At 41.9% G+C, this 20,680-nt stretch overlaps 1 protein-coding gene, 1 long non-coding RNA gene and 2 other non-coding genes across 4 annotated transcripts; 3 read left to right on the top strand and 1 right to left on the bottom strand.

The window, feature by feature from the left end:
* The first annotated feature begins 7,668 nt into the window (after positions 1 to 7,668).
* On the top strand, positions 7,669 to 12,245 carry LOC148048776 (uncharacterized). Its single transcript, XR_015695515.1, has 3 exons — positions 7,669 to 7,753; positions 9,972 to 10,026; positions 11,911 to 12,245. It is a non-coding gene; the product is annotated as an uncharacterized LOC148048776 (long non-coding RNA).
* LOC148048778 (small nucleolar RNA SNORD126) lies at positions 7,825 to 7,902 on the top strand. The gene has a single exon (XR_015695713.1). It is a non-coding gene; the product is annotated as a small nucleolar RNA SNORD126 (small nucleolar RNA).
* Positions 10,247 to 10,386, top strand: LOC148048777 (small nucleolar RNA SNORA79). Its single transcript, XR_015695715.1, has one exon. It is a non-coding gene; the product is annotated as a small nucleolar RNA SNORA79 (small nucleolar RNA).
* A 2,686-nt stretch (positions 12,246 to 14,931) lies between the features above and the next one.
* Positions 14,932 to 19,393, bottom strand: LOC148048775 (toll-like receptor 5). The gene is made up of 2 exons (XM_087705375.1): positions 19,263 to 19,393; positions 14,932 to 16,969 (listed from the first exon to the last, which is right to left on the bottom strand). The coding sequence occupies exons 1-2, from the start codon at positions 19,300 to 19,302 to the stop codon at positions 15,039 to 15,041; spliced, it is 1,971 nt and encodes a 656-aa protein (XP_087561501.1). The 5' UTR covers positions 19,303 to 19,393; the 3' UTR covers positions 14,932 to 15,038.
* Between the last annotated feature and the right edge of the window lie 1,287 nt (positions 19,394 to 20,680).

The raw sequence follows: 20,680 nt of genomic DNA, 5'->3' as shown, positions 1-20,680 counted from the left end.
AATGAAAACTTATTTAGATATGAAAAGTATGTTAATGATTGTAAAAAATTGCTATCGGAATATTTTGTTCTCAATATGAACAAGGGTACATCTTTGGAATATGTATGGGATGCAAGCAAAGCGTATATGAGAGGAGTATTAATGAATATAAACAAAATACATAGACACAAACAAGGGCAAAAACGAAAAGAATTGGAAGAGGAAATTAAAGGGAAAGAGTCAGAATTAACATTGATTCCAGGAGATACAAAGATTAGGGAAACAATTGCTATATTAAAATCTCAGTTTGATATGCTGATCTCTGACCAGGTAGCTACTAGTTTATTATATGCTAAACATAATACTTTCTGCAATGCAAATAAACCCGGTAGGTGGTTGGCTTATCAGATTAGAAAAAAAAGGAAAGCTCGAAATGTATCCAAATTGTGTTACAGAGGGAAGGAAGTGTTTCAACAGGAAGAGATTCAAAAGGTATTTCGGGAATTTTTTACAGAGTTGTATAAAGGGGATAAAATTAAGGACGGAGATATAGACAAATACCTAGATAAAGAGAAAATCCCCCTAGTTAGAGAAGAACATAGGCATAAGCTGAATCAACCTATAACCTCTGGGGAAATTTTGCAGGCAATTAAACAATTAAAGTTAGGGAAAGCACCAGGCACAGATGGTTTAACAGCTGTTTATTATAAAAATCTACAGTTAGAAATGGTAGAACCCCTCAGAGAACTATTCAATAAAATTCAATCGGGAGGGAAAGTGCCTCCTTCGTGGAAGACTGCGTTCATATCGTTGATACCCAAAGAAGACCAAGACCTTACCCAACCAAAAAATTACAGACCTATTTCATTACTCAATGTAGATTATAAAATTTTTACTAAAATATTAGCAAATAGGCTAATGGGGGTAATTCAACAACTGATACATACCGATCAAACTGGTTTTATACAGGGCAGACAGATGAAGGACAACGTTAGATTAATTATCAACGCTTTAGAATACCTGGGAAAGAACAATCAAATTCCGGCCGCATTCATATTTCTGGATGCGGAGAAAGCCTTTGATCGAGTTAATTGGCAATTCCTGCTGAAGACATTGCAAAAAATGCAGATAGGAGATGGTTTTTTACGGTCAATTGGTGCAATATATCAGCAGCAAACAGCCCAGATCATTGTCAATGGAAGTCTGACAGACTCCTTTCAAATTGAAAAAGGCACAAGACAAGGCTGTCCTCTGTCCCCATTATTGTTTATTATAACTTTGGAAATACTGTTGAATAAGATACGGGGCCTAGGCGGTCTAAAAGGGATTAAAATTAGACAGCAAGAATATAGAGTCCGTGCATTTGCGGATGATCTGGTTATAATATTGGAACAACCGCAGGAAACTAGTAGGGTATTATTGAATACGATCAATCAATATGGTCAAGTCTCGGGATTTAAAATAAATCTAGGAAAAACCAAAATAATAGCTATAAATATGACTATCAAACAGAAGGAAGAACTGGGGGCGATGCTAAGATGTGAGGTAGTTAAAAAAGTTAAATATCTTGGAGTTAATATTTTAATCTCAAATGGGAAATTATACAAGTATAATTATGAATCACTTTGGCATAGTACACAGTTGGAGTTGAAAAGGTGGGAAAAACTGCATTTGTCCTTGCTGGGTAGAATAGCGGCAGTAAAAATGAACATTTTACCAAAATTTTTATTTCTTTTTCAAATGTTACCAATACTTAAAAGAGATGCGAATCTTTTAGAATGGCAGAAGGGTATCAATAAATTTGTGTGGGCAGGAAAGAAGCCGAGGGTAAAGATGAAAATAATGCAAGATGCACGTGAAAGAGGAGGATTGAAATTACCTAACTTAAAATTATACTATGACGCAGTGGCATTATCTGCAATTAGTGATTGGATTCATCTAACTAATGACAGAATTTTGAATATCGAGGGATATGACTTGTTATATGGTTGGCATGCTTACTTGTTATTTAACAAAAAAACGGATAAGAAATTTAAAAATCACATCTTAAGAAATGCTTTATTGAGGGTTTGGAAAAAATATCAACATAAATTAAATGATAAAGTGCCCATGTGGGCAATTCCTAGACATGCAATTGAAAATATGAATGTAGAACAAAAACACGATAGAACCACCTATAGACAACTTCTTATCTCAGAAAGAGGGGTGATGGAACTAAAATCTTTAGAGGTACTTAAAGAAGAGAAGGTAGTTCAAACGTGGTTTCAGTATGGTCAATTACAGGCTAGGTGGAAAATAGATCAAAAAATTGGCTTTGTAAAAGTTGAGGATAACTTGTTTAAACAAATAAGAGATCAAAGCTCAATGCATATAAAGAGGATATATAATGTATTAGTACAGATGGATTCTGAAACGGAACTGATTAAGGATTGTATGATAAAATGGGCTCAGAATATCGAGGAACCAATAATGCTTGAAACATGGGAAAGAATCTGGGTAAGAAATGTGAAATTTACACAAGCACAAAACTTGAGAGAAAATTTTTATAAGATGTTTTATAGATGGCACCTAGATCCTAAAAAGCTTGCCTCTATGTATCCAAATGTTCAACCTAAATGTTGGAGATGTGGTTCTTGTGATGCTACATATTTTCATATATGGTGGACATGTCGTAATGTCAAGGCATTTTGGATAAAAATATGGTGGATCCTGCAAAACATCTTTAAAAGAAGGATAAAATTTACCCCCCAGTTGTTTTTACTGGGTATATGTATTGATTTTACAGCAGCAGAGACTAATTTGGTTCTGTATTTAATAACGGCAGCAAGACTCTTGGTGGCGCAGTATTGGAAGAAGAAAGATTTACCTACAATTCAAGAATGGACTTTGAAAGTTATGAACTTAGCCGAAATGGCCAAAATCTCTGCATATCTCAAAGAACATTCAAACGAGAGATATAAACGAGACTGGAAAAAATGGATTGATTACATAAAAAGTAAATATGGGACTAAGAAACTCCAGATAGCTTATGCTTAGTATCAGTAATAATTTAAATTGTTTAAAATTTGGGTAACAGTAAGAAGCTGAGTTCAATGTAGAGATATCTTAGACTGTGATTGTTCAAAAGTTATACCACGTATGGTCTTTGGGAAGTCGGGGGGAGGGAAGGGAGGTGGGGATTTAGGGGGAGGGGGGTGGGGGGAAATACAATATGTGTTAAATTCCATGATTGTATTTGTATACTGTGGCTTTTCAATGTTAGTGCGAAAATAGAACAAACCGAATATACTGGAAGGTAATAGATACCGAAGGAAAGAGTCGAGTGAAAGAAGAAGGAGGGTGGAGAGGGTGAGAGAGAGGAGGAGGAGAAGGGAGGGAGGGAATGGAGAGGGTGTGATAGGGTCAAGGTTAAAAGAAGGGGAGGGGAAGTAGGTGTAGAGGGGTGTGTGAGAAGGAAGAATGAAAGTTGGAGGGGGTTGAAAGAGGGTGTATGGCGGGTCAAGGTGGTATACTGGGTTTGTATTGTAGAGGGCATTTTCTATATTCAATGTTATATGCCCTGATTAAGCACAGTGAATATGTGATTGTATAGAATGAAAACATAATAAAATATATATATTAAAAAAAAACAAAAAAAAAAAAAAAAAGAATACAAAAAAAAAAAAAAAAATTGTTGGAACCTACTCTGTGGGTGTGGCCTCCTTTGTGGGCGTGGCTTGACACACTATCCATGTGACCGGATAGGAGTGGCTTGCTGCCCATGTGACCGGATGGGAGTGGCTTGCTGCCCATGTGACTGGATGGGAGTGGCTTGCCACCCATGTGACTGGATATGAAATTATGAATTAGTACTTAGGTCGGTCCAAGTAGCTATTCAGAAGTTAGTGGTTAGAAGCAATCGTAAAGCAAGATATGGAATTCAAACCAGAAATATTTTGTTGGCTATTTGAAAGGGAGTATAATATACGTATATTTAATTTTACACATGTTAGCAGCTGCTGGAATTGTGTTTGCACAACAGTGGAAAAACAGAGATATGTAAATGAATAAATATTTCAATGTGCAGGAATAAATAAATTGACAATTAAAATCAAGAAGGCTTTGAATACTTTTTCACGTGGGATTGGTTTTAGCAATTGCCAACTAACGGAAACAGAAATTAGAAATCCAAAAGTATGAAAGAAAACACCAATTATGTAAGGAAAGGTCCCTAAAATGTATAAGGAAATATTGCTAGATCATTATTAATGCATAGATAACTGCAGGACATTACACACCCACCAGTGGTGGTTTCAAAAAATTTCTGGAACCTCTTCTGTAGGTGTGGCCTGCTTTCCGGGTCCACTGGTGGAACCTCTTCTAACTGGTTTGGTAGATTTGACGAACTGGTTCTATCGAATAGGTGCGAACTGGTAGGAACCCACCTCTGTAGTGCTCCCACCTTCTTCAGCTTGCAACTGGCATCTTGCATGCAAAATGCAGACAATGCCAGGGCGAAAGCGGGAAGTATTCCACAAAGGAACTGGGCATTGTATCCATTGCCACTGACCGCCTCACTGAAGGAGTTTCATGTTTTATTTATTTCACTTATATAGCATTCAATTCCCATCGGACAGTGTGTGAACCTGGGTACTGTTATTTTTAAACAATCATAATCCATCTATTTGCTGCGATATTCATCACAATAATATTGATAATATTATAATACAACAATAATTCTTAATATCTTCTTTAACAACTCTCCATATTAATATTTCTTCTTTTTATATCTCCTCCTTTCTCACTTCTGTTTCTGTTGTCTAGAAATACATCCCATATCAGAAAAATATTCGGTTTCTTCTTTATCTTTAATAGTGAGTGTTAATCTATCCATTTCTGCACATTCTCATATTTTCTTAATTACCTTCTCATCTGGCAGAATCTCATCGGTTTTTCCATTCAATTCTAGTTGTGGTTTGTATATATAAAACTAAATGAAGGTAAAGGTAAAAAGCTCCCCTCGCACGTATGTGCTAGTCATTCCCGGCTCTAGGGGGCGCTGTTCATCTCCGTTTCAAAGCCAAAGAGACAGCGCTGTCCGAAGATGTCTCCATAGTCATGTGGCCGGCACGACTCAACGCCAAAGGCGCACGGAACACTCTTCCCTTCCCATCAAAGGTGGTTCCTATTTTTCTACTTGCATTTTTTAGGTGCTTTCGAACTGCTAGGTTGGCAGAAGCTGGGACAAGTCACGGGAGCTCCCTCCGTTACGCGGCGCTAGGGATACGAACTGCTGAACTGCTGACATTTCTGAGTGGTCTTAGCCACTGAGCTACCGCGTCCCATCACATGGTGCTACCCAGCTGCAAACTCCATCTAGCTGCTGCAATAGACACATTGGCACGACAACAGCTAAAGCAGGAGACTCCCTGCGCCACGGACGTCATTATGGAGAGTCAGGCTGTGGAGGAAGTAGCTTTCTGCCACGTTAATTCAAGATGTTATCGTTTCGTGACATGAAATTCCTTGTTTCTACCTCTCTTATCCAACTATGGAGAAAAGAAATCCAAAATTCAAAAATATTCTGTGCCTCCTTTTTCTTTTTTACCTTCAATGTTAATATATCCAGTTCTGCAGTCTTAGTATTTTTTAAATTTATTTCTTCATCTGGAGGGGCGTTTCCTGGTTTTTTCCGGTGCATGTAACATTAAATACACATTCCTTTTATCATAGTTCTCCGGTAATACGGCTAACAAAAATAATTCCAGTTTATAATCTATATGAGGGATGTGGTGGCTCAGTGGCTAAGACGCTGAGCTTGTCCATCAGAAAGGTCGGCAGTTTGGCGGTGCGAATCCCAGCGCCGGGTTAAGGGAGTGAGCTCCTGTTCCTCGTCCCAGCTTCTGCCAACTTAGCAGTTCAAAAGCACGTAATTGCTAGTCGTTCCCGACTCTAGGGGGCGGTGCTCATCTCCGTTTCAAAGCCGAAGAGCCAGCGCTGTCCGAAGAAGTCTCCGTGGTCATGTGGCTGGCATGATTCAACGCCAAAGGCGCACGGAACGCTGTTCCATTCCCACCAAAGGTGGCTCCTATTTTTCTACTTGCATATTTTACGTGTTTTCGAACTGCTAGGTTGGCAGAAGCTGGGACAAGTCATGGAAACTCACCTCGTTATGCAGTGCTAGGGATTTGAACCGCTGAACTGCTGACCTTTCTGATCAACAAGCTCAGCGTCTTAGCCACTGAGCCACCCTTATTCCCTTATTATTAATATCAATTCCTCTTTTTATATCTCCTCCTTTCTGACTTCTGTTTCTATTGTCTAGCCATTGATAAAATATATCCCATATCAAAAAATATTCAGTTTTCTTTATTTTTAATAGTGAGTATTAATCTATCCATTTCTGTGCATTCTCATATTTTCTTAATTACCTTCTCATCTGGCGGAATCTCATCGTTTTTTCCATTGCTGTGCAAATACAATTCTGGTTGCGTGTAGTATATTTAAAACCAGATATCTAGTCTTTTTTATCATATTTTTCTGGTTATAACGCCCAACAAATATATCTCTGGTTCTTATTCTATATAGTAGATTAAGGGAATTGTAATGAACATTGAACAGTAAGGATTGTTATTTAAAGACAACTAAGAGTAACCTAAGCGAAGATATGGAAAAATAGAAAGGGAACATGATATATATTTACAATGGGAAATTATTGAGATTATAAAGACAGAATCACAAATTTGGGGCCTGTAAGGATGCATAATTATATAAATATAATTGAGAATAGCTGGGAATTGTAACTAGGTCTATATCTCAGCCAAAAATAGCCTGGGGGTAGTGGTTTATAAATACGATTACTATATAAGTATACTTTTTTCTCTCTTTTTAAAAAAGGAGGAGGAAGATATACGTTAAAATTAAATATGCATATTGAAAAGGAATTATAAATACCATCAACATAAAATGGAGCTCACTCAGAGGCTGAAATACACCAAGGAAATGAGATGAAGAGTGTGGAGTAGAGGAGAGAGGTAAGGGAAGAAGAGAGGGCAAGGGGGGGGAGAGGAAGAGAGAAAGGAGGAGTGGAAAGGGGGGAGAGGAGAAGGAGAGAGGAAGGGGAAGTAGAGAAGGGAAGGGTGACAGAGGGAAGAAAGGTAAGGAGAGGAAAGAGGGAGAAGAAAATGATGGATAAGGTACAAATACGGTGTAGGGAGAGCAGAATAGCCAATAATTGTTTTTGGGAATTGATGGCAAGATGAATTGATGTAAACATTTAATAATACAATACGATGTTGGTTATATATTAGTATACTATCTGTCTGTCTGTCTGTCTGTCTATCTATCTATCTATCATCTATCTATCTATCTATCTATCTATCTATCTATCTATCTATCTATCTATCTATCTATCTATCTATCTATCTATCTGGTTCCAAGTCTATGTGTAGCCACTAACACACTGAAGGATTTGAGTGCCTCCACATGTGTGCTGGACCCGTGCCCCTCCTGGCTGGTTGCGAACAGCAGGGAGGTGACATGGGGCTGGATCCAGGCGATAGTTACCGCCTCCCTTTGGGAGGGGTTCTTCCCCCCCCCAAAGGCGGCGGTGGTGAGACCTTTGTTGGGAAGGTTGTTGAGAAAGTGGTGGCCTCTCAGCTCCAGCGGTCCTTGGATGAAACAGATTATCTAGACCAGTGGTTCCCAAACTTGGCAACTTTAAGACTTGTGGACTTCAACTCCCAGATTTGGTATAGTTTGGTATATTTCGTAGGAAGAGAATGAAAAAAAAAAGGTATCTTGATTATTATTATTTTTTACCAGCTTCAAAAATAAAACTTGGGAATATTAATAAGGTTTTTCGACAGTCTGCTATGATGAACTGCATGTTATGTCCGTGTTTCACCTGATAAACCATGATTAGAAACATGCCCTGAGCAGAACCTGTTTGCCCACAGCTTGTCTTCACCATGCATTCCTCTTGAGTTAAATGAGTTGCAGATAGTCCTCGACTTACGACAGTTCATTTAGGGGCTGTTCAAAGTTACAGCGGCACTGGGGAAAAAGTGAGACGATTTCCCCCCGTTACAACCTTTGTAGCATCCCTGACGTGATCTGAATTCAGATGGCGTGAGTCACACGTCAACTGGCAACCGAGTCCTATTTATAATGGTTGCAGTGTCCTGGAGTCACCTGCTCCCCTTTTGCGACAAAACAAAGGAAGCCAGATTCACTTAACCAGACGTGTCACTAGCTTAATAACTTCAGTGGTTCATTTAACGACTATGGCAAGAAATTTAAAACCGAGCAAAACTCACGTAACAAACGTCCCACATAACAACAGAAATGTCGGGCTCAGTTGTTGAGAACCAGCTGTGTATATAGCAAATGGAACTTTGGTCAAGACTACATACCCCATCCTGTGGTTTCACACCAGGATGCCCTCGACTTAAGACCCTAATGGAGCCTACTCATTTCCATTTTAAGTTGCGACTATTGTAAAGAGGGTCACTCATGTAACCAACCCAATTTTTTAAAAAAATTAGGATTGTTAAGCGAACCCATGTTTGTTTTGTTGTAAAGTAGAAGTAAAACCCAATTTTTGGCAAACGTGTAAATTAAGGTCAGGTGACAAAAGTTTACATTAGCACTTATGACTGATTTTCACACTTGTTACGTCCATTGCAACATCCCCATGGCCACGTGATCAAAATTTAGGCGCGTGGCAACTGGCATGCAGTGTCCCAGTCATTTGCGAGCTTCCCAGCTGGTCTCCAAACAGCATACTCAATGGGGGAAGCCAGATTCGCTTAATGACTGCATGATTTGCTTAACGACTGTGGCAAAGAGGTCATAAAATGGGGCAAACTAAACAGTTTCCTTGCTCAGTGGCGGAAATTTTGGGCTCAATTGTGGTTGTCACACGAGGACTAATCCTCCGTGACCCAACTTTGGTTTGGCGGTATAGAAATTAAAAATGAGGGGTCTTTGATGGTGCGGTCTGAGCTTCATTGTTACAACCAAGCTCAGGGCGGCATCAAAGAACCCTAATTTCAACTATGAGCTACAAATATTTTCCTTTACTTTGATGTAGCCCAAATGTCAGCGTTCCAATTATGCAGAATTAAATCAGAGCTCAAGACATAACTTTCATCAAAGTTCCAATTTAATAAGACAGACATGTTGGCACATCTGTGGAATCCCAAATCTAAAAGCTTCCTGGGATTCCTCCCAGTTGAAAGGTCATGATCTTATCTCCACACCCATAAATCCATCACATGGTCCAATCTGTGGCATTTCCACCCATCTAGTTCCGATCAGGTGCGGAGACAAAAGATGACCTTTGGCTTCTAGAAAAGAATGACAACAACACATTCCACAGTTCTTCTCCTTTCTATTCCCCTTCCCAATTACTATACTAATGAAACAGCATAATGAAATAATATAGAGTGTGGCAGGCCAAAGATCCTAAAAAGGAATATAACTGCAGGCCTGACACCAGGGGCTAATCAATAAATTTAAAAAAACAGGTTTATGTATTCCAGCATAACTCTGGACCGCCTTGAGCAATTTCAACCAAACCTGGTACACAGATGACTGATCCTCTGGAAAAAAATACTGTGGGGGGTAAGACACCCCTCAGGGTGTGTGTTCTGTTAAGATACAGCCTGTTGTGCCTTAAAATGGCTTCTACTGTTCAGTGGAGTTGCCATGGTAACGGCTTCACAGTACTGCACAAGGGGGCACCCTCTGGTAATGGGGAAAAGCCAACATTAGAAATTATGTTTGGTCCTCACCATTCCCCCGCCCCCCCAACATAAATACCCGGGCAATGTTATTGGCTAGTTAATATAGAAAGAAATAAATGTCTGACTCTGAACTGCCTTTGACAATAAAAGGTGAAGAGAAGAACGGTTTCTGGATTACAGATATTTTTTTTACTGCCAGTAGATCAAAGTATTTGGTTGCTAACTCAAGAATTACCGGTGGTTTTTTTCTTTTTTCTTTTACAGGATTGATGATTCTGGCAGGAATTGGGTGAAAACAATTTCCCTCCACTTTGAAAATGTAAGTATTGATGCTCTTTTTCCTGGTTAATAGACAAGATTGTTTCCGACGAAGAGTCTGTTGATGAACTAGAATTAATTTGAAATATTTATAGTAGTGGATAGTTATAGGTGGCTATTTTCATCGCCTTCTTGGGCTCACAATTTTAAGAAGGGACACAGTATGGAGCGGGGCGCGATGGGTACCAACATTTAAGCAGTCAAAAGGTTTTATAAAGGCTTGAATTCCTCTCACTGTTGCAAGCCTCAAACAGCGGGATTTTATGTCATCAGATACTAACGTGACCTTTCTTCACTCAAAAGTGTCTTTAGATGGGTTGGCCGTCTGTGACACAGTTGAATTTTGCGGGGTCACACATTCTGAAGAGCAACAAATGTGACTATTAAGTGAAGAGCAGCAAATGTGACTATTAAGCAATCCTGGCTGTGCATATCCTGTGCATAAAATACACAGAATGCAAACCTGTGAGCTCAAATTAGCATCCGTGCACAGATACTGCTCTATACATTACTATCTCTGGAGGTTCCTTGTCACAGGTGTCCCAAAGGTGCTTTTAAAGGAGCCCAACCGTGTCAGAGTATATTCATGAACTGGAAAAAGGGCATAGCAACAAGGTCAGCCAATGGGAGGTGAAACACTTTGGAGCCTGGGTGTGGCTTAGCTCTGTAGCTCCGAGTCTGTGCTGAGCCCAAAACTGGTCTGAGCTCTGAACTAAACTGGAAACCAATCCTCTTACCACGTTGGAAAAACCACTCTTGGTATTGTATATAATATTATATATAAAGAGGAGTTAATGAATCCTGCTGCATCAGTTACCTGTGTATGCTTTCTGGATTTGATTGCTGCAACAATCTCTTGACAAATTGGACTTTCTTGTTGTTGTTTTTCTTTTGAAGACATTTTGCTTCCCATCCAAGGAGCTGCTTCAGCTCTGACTGGAGGGAGGGAATGGAAGGATTTATGCTCCTTGCAGAAATCTGGTCATTTGTGTCCTTTTTAGAGAGCTGTTGAGACCACCTGGAGGTCTTATCTGTGTCCTCAGGGTCATCTGAGTGATGCAAATGGTTGTGGAGCTGCCTTGGCTGCACAATGGCATGTTTTTGTGGTATGGAAGGAGTGCGGTATATAGATATTTTCAAAGACACTGGGGTTTTTGTAAGGAACAGATGACAAACTGATTAAAAACCTGTAATTATTACATTCTAAAATGGAAGAGGAACAAGTCAAACAATGATTGTATTGGCAAAAAAACTTTGGTTACACACTGGAATTAGAAAAATGGCAAAAACTTTGGGATAGGAACCTTCACTGTTGAACACAGGTGCAGGCTGATGGGGATGAGTCTGGGTCCATAGATAAATCTCCATAGACCTTTAACGACACGCTTTGGGATGAATACCCTTCGAACGGTACAGGAGGATGAATTGATTTTCAGAAAATATTGTGCACGACAGGAACCACTTGTGCTTCCAGTTTGAGACATAGACAACACAGCCTCGTCCCCAACAGCCTGTGTCTTAGGTTCAATAGAGAAGGGACAAACAACTCCAAATCACAATCCTTTCAGCAATTCCAAGATGGCTCCACACCCATTTGCACCACTCAGGTGACTTTGAGGACAGAGATAAACCTCCAAGTGGCCTCAATGACTGTTTAAAAAGGATGCAAATGACCAGCTGTCTGCAAGGAGGGTAAATCCTTCCCTTCCCCATCATCCAGTCAGAGCTGAAAAAGCTGCTTGGATGAGAAGCAAAACGTCTTTGAAAAAAATATATCAAGGAAGTCCAGTTGCCTCCTGGGGAAAAAAAAGCACCTTTGGGGCTGTTCTGTATGTTATTTTTTGAATTATATCTAAATATCTGCATTGTGCTTTCCCCCCCACAGAGATGTTGAATACATTTTGGAAGGGAAACAATTCTTCCTCACTAACCATTCCAAATAAATCACCACGAGGAAGCAGAAGAATCGCCCACGATGTGTTGGAATACTCTAGGAATGAGTAAACGGTGCCTCACGTTCATTTATCAAATTGGTAACTTCAAGTACATTTCTTCTCTGAATTAAGTGAGGTTCAGGGATGTTCCAATTAACAGATGCTCAACTCTTGAACCGAACAGGATGACAATTTATGTACCCACTTGGTCAGCTGAACTAAACCTGTGGAATTTGCCTTATGGATTGGGTGTCAAAACTTTGCATATAATAAAATATCATGCAGTATATTTGTGAGTTCTTTTTGCATTCTTCAGCTGACCTGGCTATAAATTAAAGATCCCCCTCCCCGCCTTAAGATACTTCCTCCTTTCTCTGAAATTTTTGCACAGAAATGCATTCACTGAAATGTGTTTTAAATGCATCCATTTGAACAAGTGCATTTTAAAGACAAACGTTTAAAATTGTATTGCCATTTAGTAATTCGCAATCAAAATTTTGGGCTCAATTGTCAGAAGTGGACTTTGAGGGGTTGTGACAAAGGAGGGGAGGGTCATTTTGTTCTCCAAAGCACCGGGAGGCAAGACAATAAGTAATGGATGGAAAGTAAATAAAGAGAAGCAATCTAGAACTAAGGAGACATTTTCTAACAGTGAGAATAATTAACCAGTGGGACAGCTTGCCACCAGATATTGAGGGTGCTCCAACATTGAAGGTTTTTAAGAAGAGATTGGACAGACGTTTCACTGAAATTGATTAGGGTTTCCTGCCTAAGCAGGGGGTTGGACTAGAAGACCTCCAAGGTCCCTTCTACATTCTGGAGTACGTTTTTGCCAAACCCTCCACTCTAGCCAAGCCTGCCATCTTTAATGAATCCGCTTCATGTACGATAAGTTTTTGTATCCCCTGGTTATGGCTGTGAAAATCACCTCTAATTTTCTGGCCTCTTTGCCAGACTTGATCTGAGTGCAAATTCTGCACCAGTACGCAATGATTTGAGATGGGCGTCTTGGATGAACTTGCCCAAATGTTGCTTCTTCCGTCATCCTGTTAAGCAAATCATGGCTTAACAGGTTGTGTGAGTACAGCCAATAGCAGGGAGCACCATAGGACAGCTTTTAAGAATTACTCCTCCCCTTCGTTCCATGCCCATTTAAAATTTCCAAGGCTGCCACAATTAAACGTGGTTTTATTTCCTTTGTAAGAAGTTATTAGGCTGAATGTTGTTTTCTAAAGTCCTGGTTTATTTACAAATGTACAAAGCTCAGCTCAGGCAGTTGCAACGTAGACAAATTATGACTCCACCTCTGATTCTTTTTTCCACATTGCCCTGCATTATTACATTGCAAGAACATTTTCCCAGCACGATAGTTTACACATATTTTGTACTGTACATTAGTTCTCGACTCACAACAGTTCATTTAATGACTTCAAAGTTACAGTGGCGCTGAAAGAAAAGTGACCCATGACCATTTTTCACACTTAACAACCATTGCCGCATCCCCACAGTCACATCCAAATTCAGACTTCGCGGCCGGTTTCTGTTTATGACCGTCACAATGTCCCGGCGTTACGTGATCCTCTCTTGCGACCACCTGACAAAATCCATGGGGGAAGCCAGGTTCACTTAACGGTGTTATTAACACAGCAACTGCAACGATTCACTTAACTGGCAAGAAAGGTGGCAAAATGGCCAAAATTCACTGAATGACTATCTTGTTTAGTGACATTTGGGGGCTCAAACGTCATGTTGAGGACAATTTGTATTGTGGCTGTAGTTCCTGTTTTCCAGCCAAGTTGTTCTCACTGCTGGATTTTCAGGAGAGAGAAAAGCCCTGCCGGTCTCCTAATTTGGTGCTGGCTGGGAGTTCTGGGATTTGTCATCCCAGGAAGATGGGACATTGTAGATGTTTTGTTCAAACTCCCCTCCAAAACCTGTTGTACACAAAGTGGAAATGTGTCTGATCTAAGATAAGACCTCAGGGACCACTAAATTGATCATTTTAAGTCCTGCGGACCACTAATATCTGCGTAATGGCTGGCTGGGCGTGGCTAGGTCATGTGACTGGGTGGGTGTGGCCAACTCGATGTCACTCATATCAAGGGGCGCCTTGCCAGCCACTCCTCGCCTGGCCACCCGGGCTCCTTAGGGCCCCAAAAGGAAGCAGTTGCTGGAGTTAAGCAGCCGCCAGGAGAAAAGAGGCTCAGCAGAAGCACCTCACTGAGGACTACCAGCATAGGCTTTATCAAGCAGAGGGAAGGCCTGCAGGAATGCAGGGCCAGGTACTGGCACCTGGAGGCTCAGCGGGCTGAGATGGTCAGCCAGTTCCAGACAATGATGCAGTCCCACTGGAACGAGGCCCTCCGGCTCTTTGCCATCAGTGGCCTCGTCGTCCCTCACCAGGAGGCTGAAGCAGACCCCAAGTTGGAATTTCTGCCCCCCTCCAACCCGCCCCAAAAGACTCTGAAGGGGGAGACTCTCCATAGCAACACAAGCGTTCATTGCGTGACCCGTCAAAAGCGCGGACGGCAAAAGCGCGATCGACAAAATCGCGCCTTTGACGTCATCACAGCGCGACAAAAAAGATCGAAAAATTCAAATAAAAATTAATAAAAATTAAATTAAAGCAAGCCGATTCACATAAAGGTAAGGGTTAGGGTTAGGGTTAGAGTTAGGTTAAGGGTTAGGGTTAGCTTTAGAGCGTTAGGGTTAGGTTAAGGGTTAGCGTTAGGTTTTTCGTTAATTTAACGGTTAGGGTTAGGGTTAGGTTTAGGGTTAGGTTAAGAGTTAGGTTTAGGGTTAGGTTTAGGGTTAGGTTTGGGGGGCTTAGGGTAAGGTTTTCGCTTTATTTTTACATTTTTCGAACTTTTTCGTCGCGCTGTGATGACGTCACAGCGTGCTTTTGTCGAGCGCGATTTTGTCCTACGCGCTTTTGTGGTGGAACCGTTCATTGTATGTATGCAGCTCAGGGACCGTGGTTTTGAGGACCCCGGAATTTAGTGCAATATAAAAAAGGCAAATAATTTCTCTGCGGACCACCAAAATTTTCTCATGGACCACCGGTTGGTGACCGCTGGCCTTAAGAGACACACTTGCGCAGGAACTGAGGCAAGGGCTGCCTCTGGAAATTAGAGCTGGCCTGAAGGCAAGTCAGGGGAAGCTGAGATGCCTTCACGATGGCGGTGTGGTTCTGCAGCCAGTTGCTGAAATGTTTGAGGTCACAACTGCAAACTAAGGACAGCTCCCTCAAATCCAGGAATCGCAGCTGCCCCATTGGTTGAAAGGAGGAAGACGAGAGGGTCATCAGCGGATTTCCACGGACACGGAGAGCCCGCAGGGATTCCAAACTATGGAAGATCCGTTCGGGAAGTTTGTGCAACCTGTTTTCCCCGAGATCCAGGATTTCTAAAGACGCCAAACTCTGGAAAAGGTTCCCAGGCAAGTCTCGGAGGTGATTGGAGCTGAGATTCAATGCCCGGAGTTTCTCCAGAGGCTGAAAGAGGTCCGTGCATCTCTGGGTGGCCCAGATGTTTCCCAGGTCGTTGCGGGAAAGGTCCAGTTGCGTGAGTTGCCTCGGAGACTTCTCAACTTGCGAACACCTCGCCAGGTGGTTGCCGGAGAGATTCAGAAACTTCAGGAGGGGGATCTCTGCCAGGTGATGCCAGACGTTCCCCAGGTCCTTCAGACGGTTGGAGGAGAGATCAAGATGGACCAAGTGTGGGCCAAGTTTTTCGATGCCCCAGGTGTCTTGGATCCTGTTTTGCCCCAAATGAAGACGTAACAAGGAAGGGAGATTCCCTCTGGGAATTCGGTCAAGAGCGTTGTCTTCCAAGTCGAGGAACTGCAAAGATTTGAGATCCGTCAGGGCGTTATGCTGAACAATCCCGATGTGGTTGGACTTCAGGATCAGACGTTGCAGAGGAGAGGCCTTCAAATCCTCCAGTGCTTCCGTGTACAGCTCCCCGAGAAGATTGTGAGACAGATCCAGAACTTGGAGCTTGCTTAACCCTGAAAACGCCCCCTTTTGAATCTTGTTAATCTGGTTGGATCTTAAGAGCAAGGTGTTCAGATCCGGCAAGCTGGAGAAGACGGAGGCATTCAGGGCATTGAGGAAACCGTGGGACATGTCGAAAGTCCCAACGCGGCTGTGACGCAGCCCCGAGAACGTGGTGTGGGAAATGTCCTTCAAGTTCTTGAAGCCGAACCCGCTGCCGATGGCCCCTGAGTGTTGCACCTTGAGGTTCTGGATCCTGGTGCCGTTCAGTCTCTGGAGGAACGCTTCGACGCGGGCCACATCCCATGGGTTGGAAGAGATGTCCAAGGTGCCCAGGGTGATGTCGCGAAACGGGTTGGCGCAAGAAGGACAGCCGCTGGACAGTCGATTGGAGGACAGGTCGAGGAAGGTCAAATGGCGCCCTCGGAGATATTGGAGGTCGTCTCCACAAATGGCCCCGATTTGGTTGAGTTTCAGCTGGAGGACACTTAGTTTTTTCAGTCCTTGGAAGGTGGGATCTGGACTCAACCGACGAAGACGGTTCCCTCTAAGGTCCAAGGTTTCCAACGACAAAAGGTCTTGGAAATAGCCCTTCTCCAGGATTCCCTTGTCGAAACCACTTGTGTCTAAGTGTAACACCTTGAGTTTGGTCAAACCCTGGAATGCTTTGGGGTGCAGTGAGAGGTTCCTGTTGCCCCCCAAGTCTAGGAAGGTGATGTTGGACACGTTCTCAAAGGCCTTCTCCCCAACATAGAGAGGGTCCCCCAGTTGTTTACCCAATGACAGCATCTGGAGGGCGCTCAACTGCGGGAACGAAGACGCCTGGAAGGTAGTGAAGAGGTTAAAATTCAACAGGAAGACTTGAGTGGACACGTCCACCTGGGGAATGGCCCTGAGGCTTTGGCCTTGGCAGTTGGCCACCAGGAGGTTGTTGATTTGGGTCGTGGAGCAGCGGAAGAACACGTTGGTGGCTGAACTCGGGGCTGCCAAGACAAAGACTATTGCGAGGATGGAGACTGGAATGAAAGAAAGGAAGGAAGGAAGAGATTTTATTCACGTCCCAGCCTTATGGCTACTATAAAATTGATGTTCCTAGGAATCCATTGGTCAGCTGGAGCCTTCGCAATGGATCGCATGGTTTGTTGGTAGGCCATGCAACTCAACTACATGGATTAATGTAAAAATAAAATAGAACTACGTATTCTATTTTATTTTACTTTATGTACACAGAGAACATATGCACCAAAGACATTCCTTCTATATTCTATTTTATTCTATTCCTATATTCTATTTATATTCTATTGTAATCTATTCTACTCTACTCATTTTTAATCCTATCTATTCTAGTCCTATAATCTATTCTATTCCTATATTCTATTTATATTATATTATATTCTACTCTACTCATTTTTAATCCTATTCTATTCCTCTATTCTATTCTATTTCTATATTTCCTTTTATTCTATTCTATTTCTATATTCTATTTCCATTTTATTCTATTCCTATATTCTATTTTATTCTATTCCTATAATCTATTTATATTCTATTGTAATATATTCTACTCTACTCATTTTTAATCCTATCTATTCTAGTCCTATAATCTATTCTATTCCTATATTCTATTTATATTCTATTCTATTCTATTTCTATATTCTATTTCCATTTTATTCTATTTATTCTATTTTATTCTATTCCTATATTCTATCCTATATTCTATTTCCATTCTATTCTATTCTACTCTACTCATTTTAATCCTATTCTATCCTATTCCTATATTCTATTCTATTCCTATATTCTATTTCCATTCTATTCTATTCCTATATTCTATTTATATTCTAATCTATTCTACTCTACTCATTTTTAATCTTATTCCTCTATTCTATTCCTCTATTCTATTTATATTCTATTCTAACCTACAAATGTTTAATCCTATCCCTCTATTCTATTCCTATATTCTATTCTAGTCCAACACAGTGTCTCTCAACAAGGCTGCTTTAAGATGTGTGGACTTCAACTCCCAGAATTCTTCAAGTGGCCAAGGTTGAGAAACACTGGTCTAATGTGTTAGAATAATAGAATTTTAAGGCTAGAAGGGACCTCAGAGGTCTTCTAGTCCAACCTTCTGCCCGTGGCAGGACACCTTATTAAACTTGACAATAAATGGCTTGGTTTAAGTTACTGTTATCACCCTTGACTGCACAGAAGGTCTGGGAGAAATAAATTCGCTCCGTTTTGGGTGAGAGTTTATGTTTGCAAACCAAGTCAGCTAAAACTTAGCTTTCACATAGACTTTTGTTAGCATTAAACTGGCTTAATTTTTTTATAATTCAATGTGTCATTTTTGGCTCAATGTTATTGTGCACATACAGAATAACACAGTTGGAAGGGACCTTGTAGGTCATCTAGTCCAACCCCCAGCTCAAGCAGGAGACCCTATGCTATTTTGGACAAATCCCTGTCCAGTCTCTTCTTAAAAACATCCCGTGATGGAGCCCCCACAACTTCTGGTGGCAAGCTGTTCCACTGGTTAATTGTCCTCACTGTTAGGAAGTTTCTCCTTAATTCTAGGTTGCTTCTCTCCTTAATTAGTTTCTATCCATTGTTTCTCATCCTGCGTTTGGGTGCTTTGGAGAATAGCTTGACCCCCTAACTCCTCTCTGTGGCAGCCCCTCAAATATTGGAAGATGCTCTCATATCTCCCCTAGTCCTTCTCTTCATTAGACTAGCCAGGCCCGGTTCCTGCACCCATTCTTCATATGTTTGAGCCTCCTGTCTGCTCCTCATTCTGGTTGCTCTTCTCTGCACTCTTTCTACAATCTCAACATCTTTTTTTACACCATGGAGACCAAAACTGGAGGCAGGATTTGAACTCGGATCTCACCAGTGCAGTATAAAGTGGCCCAGGCATCACACAAATTAGCAGAGTTGGAAGGGACCTTGCAGGTCATCTAGTCCAACCCCCTGCCCAAGCAGGAGACCCTACATCTGCCTCTACCTAGGATTGAACTCACAACCTCCTGAATGTGAGGCGAGAGCTCCCACCTCTGGGCCACAAAATCAGGAGGGATTGTAATGAAGAGAAATGCATTGTGTGTGTTCTGGCAGTGTGCTACATGCTCTCTCCAACTGAAAACATTTTTAGTAATTTTCCTCCCTTTTCTAATTCAGGTAAAACCTCTGACCTGTACATTTAAGACACAGGACATGAAGTCATCCCTCCTCCCCAGGAAATAATGCTCAGCTGTCTGATGGTGATTTGACAGCATTCTCTGTTGGGAGGAAGCCAATGCTCTCTGTCCCCTTCCTTACCAAATACACCCCCAAATTCCAGTTCTTTCGTCCGATGCATCTTCAGCCGATCCGTTTTCCCTTCTGAGCGCAGATCCCGAAGTCTCTTCGGTGGAGATTTTTCCAGCCACGGAGAACTGTTCTGCAGCCGTTTAATGTCTTGGTCTCCGTTAAATAGCCGTGCACCGTCTCAATCTGCAGAAGGAAAAAAACCGAGTCTGGATCAATGGCAGTTGTGTTTGACAACGCTGGGCTGCAGCGAGAAAGTCGGAGCGCCTGTGTATTCCCGCTTCCCAGCTGGCCAAAGAATTCGCCTTCCCATTTAAACCCATCTTCGAACCAACTAAGCATGGAGAATAGGTTTCACATCCGCATGATGTTCTCTCGTGTGCAACTGGGCTTGTAATTGGAGACCTGTTTGCCTTCTTTTTTTAGAAATTAATCACAAAGGGAGCATGCAAAGTCTCGCAGGGAGCTAACAAAGGACAACCAGAATGGATCTCCTCCTCCTCCCCTTCCTTCCTTCCTTCCTTCCTTCCTTCCTTCCTTCCTTCCTTCCTTCCTTCCTTCCTTCCTTCCTTCCTTCCTTCCTTCCTTGCATTGGGAATTTTTAATCCCCCTTTGGGATCCAGGACTATTGCACAAAAGACGCTTTTCACAACACGGTTCTCCTGTTTTGATCCCTGGGTGTGTGCAAGTGCCCCTGTGTTGTAATATAGTTCTTTGTGCAGGTGTGTGTCCTCCATGGCCTAGTTCATACTAGGGCCTGCAGGGTCACGCTGAATCACACAGGAGACAACTGGCTCCGAGAAAGCCATAACATCCTGATAGTGAATAACATAACATTCTGAGATGTGCCCTACCATTGACGTCCAGGATTTGACCATATATAGAAAGAACTTTCCTGAAGCAGTAGATTAGAAATTGTACTTTTACAGGCTGTTTTTTATCACATGCTATTGCTCCTCCTGCCTTTGTCCTGTCTCAATAAAAGGGGCTCTCAGGCTCTCATCTGGGTCGCTCCATCCCGAGAAAATTTGTCTCCTGTCTTTTCTCAACATTGGCCTCATGGGCGAACAGCGGAAACTTCACACCCCTGGCTACGATTGTCATACATTACACAACACCGGTTTGCACTTTGGAATAGCATTCTGTTACACAAGTATTAGTGATGGGTTCCACATTTTGTTACTACTGGTTCGACCTCCCCGCGCCCGCGCCCGGTTCGTGCATGCGCCCGGCCTTCTACGCATACACTTTGCTCGCCCTTGTGCCTTCCGTGCATGCACACGTCCTCAAAAGCGTGCTTAAATAGGACGGCATGCAGGTAGTCCTTGACTTACAACAGTGCCCAAAATTTCTGTGGCTAAGCGAGGCATTTCTTACGTGAACTTTGTCCCGTTTTACAGCCTGCCATGCCAACGGTTCTTAAGTGAATC

The sequence above is a fragment of the Thamnophis sirtalis genome, unplaced genomic scaffold (assembly GCF_051295495.1).
Source record: "Thamnophis sirtalis isolate CommonGarterSnake01/CBP01778 unplaced genomic scaffold, rThaSir2_p1.2 scaffold_2, whole genome shotgun sequence".
Lineage (NCBI taxonomy): Eukaryota > Metazoa > Chordata > Lepidosauria > Squamata > Natricidae > Thamnophis > Thamnophis sirtalis.
The sequence above is the reverse complement of the archived record's forward strand: the minus strand, read 5'-3'. Positions and strand labels throughout refer to the sequence as shown.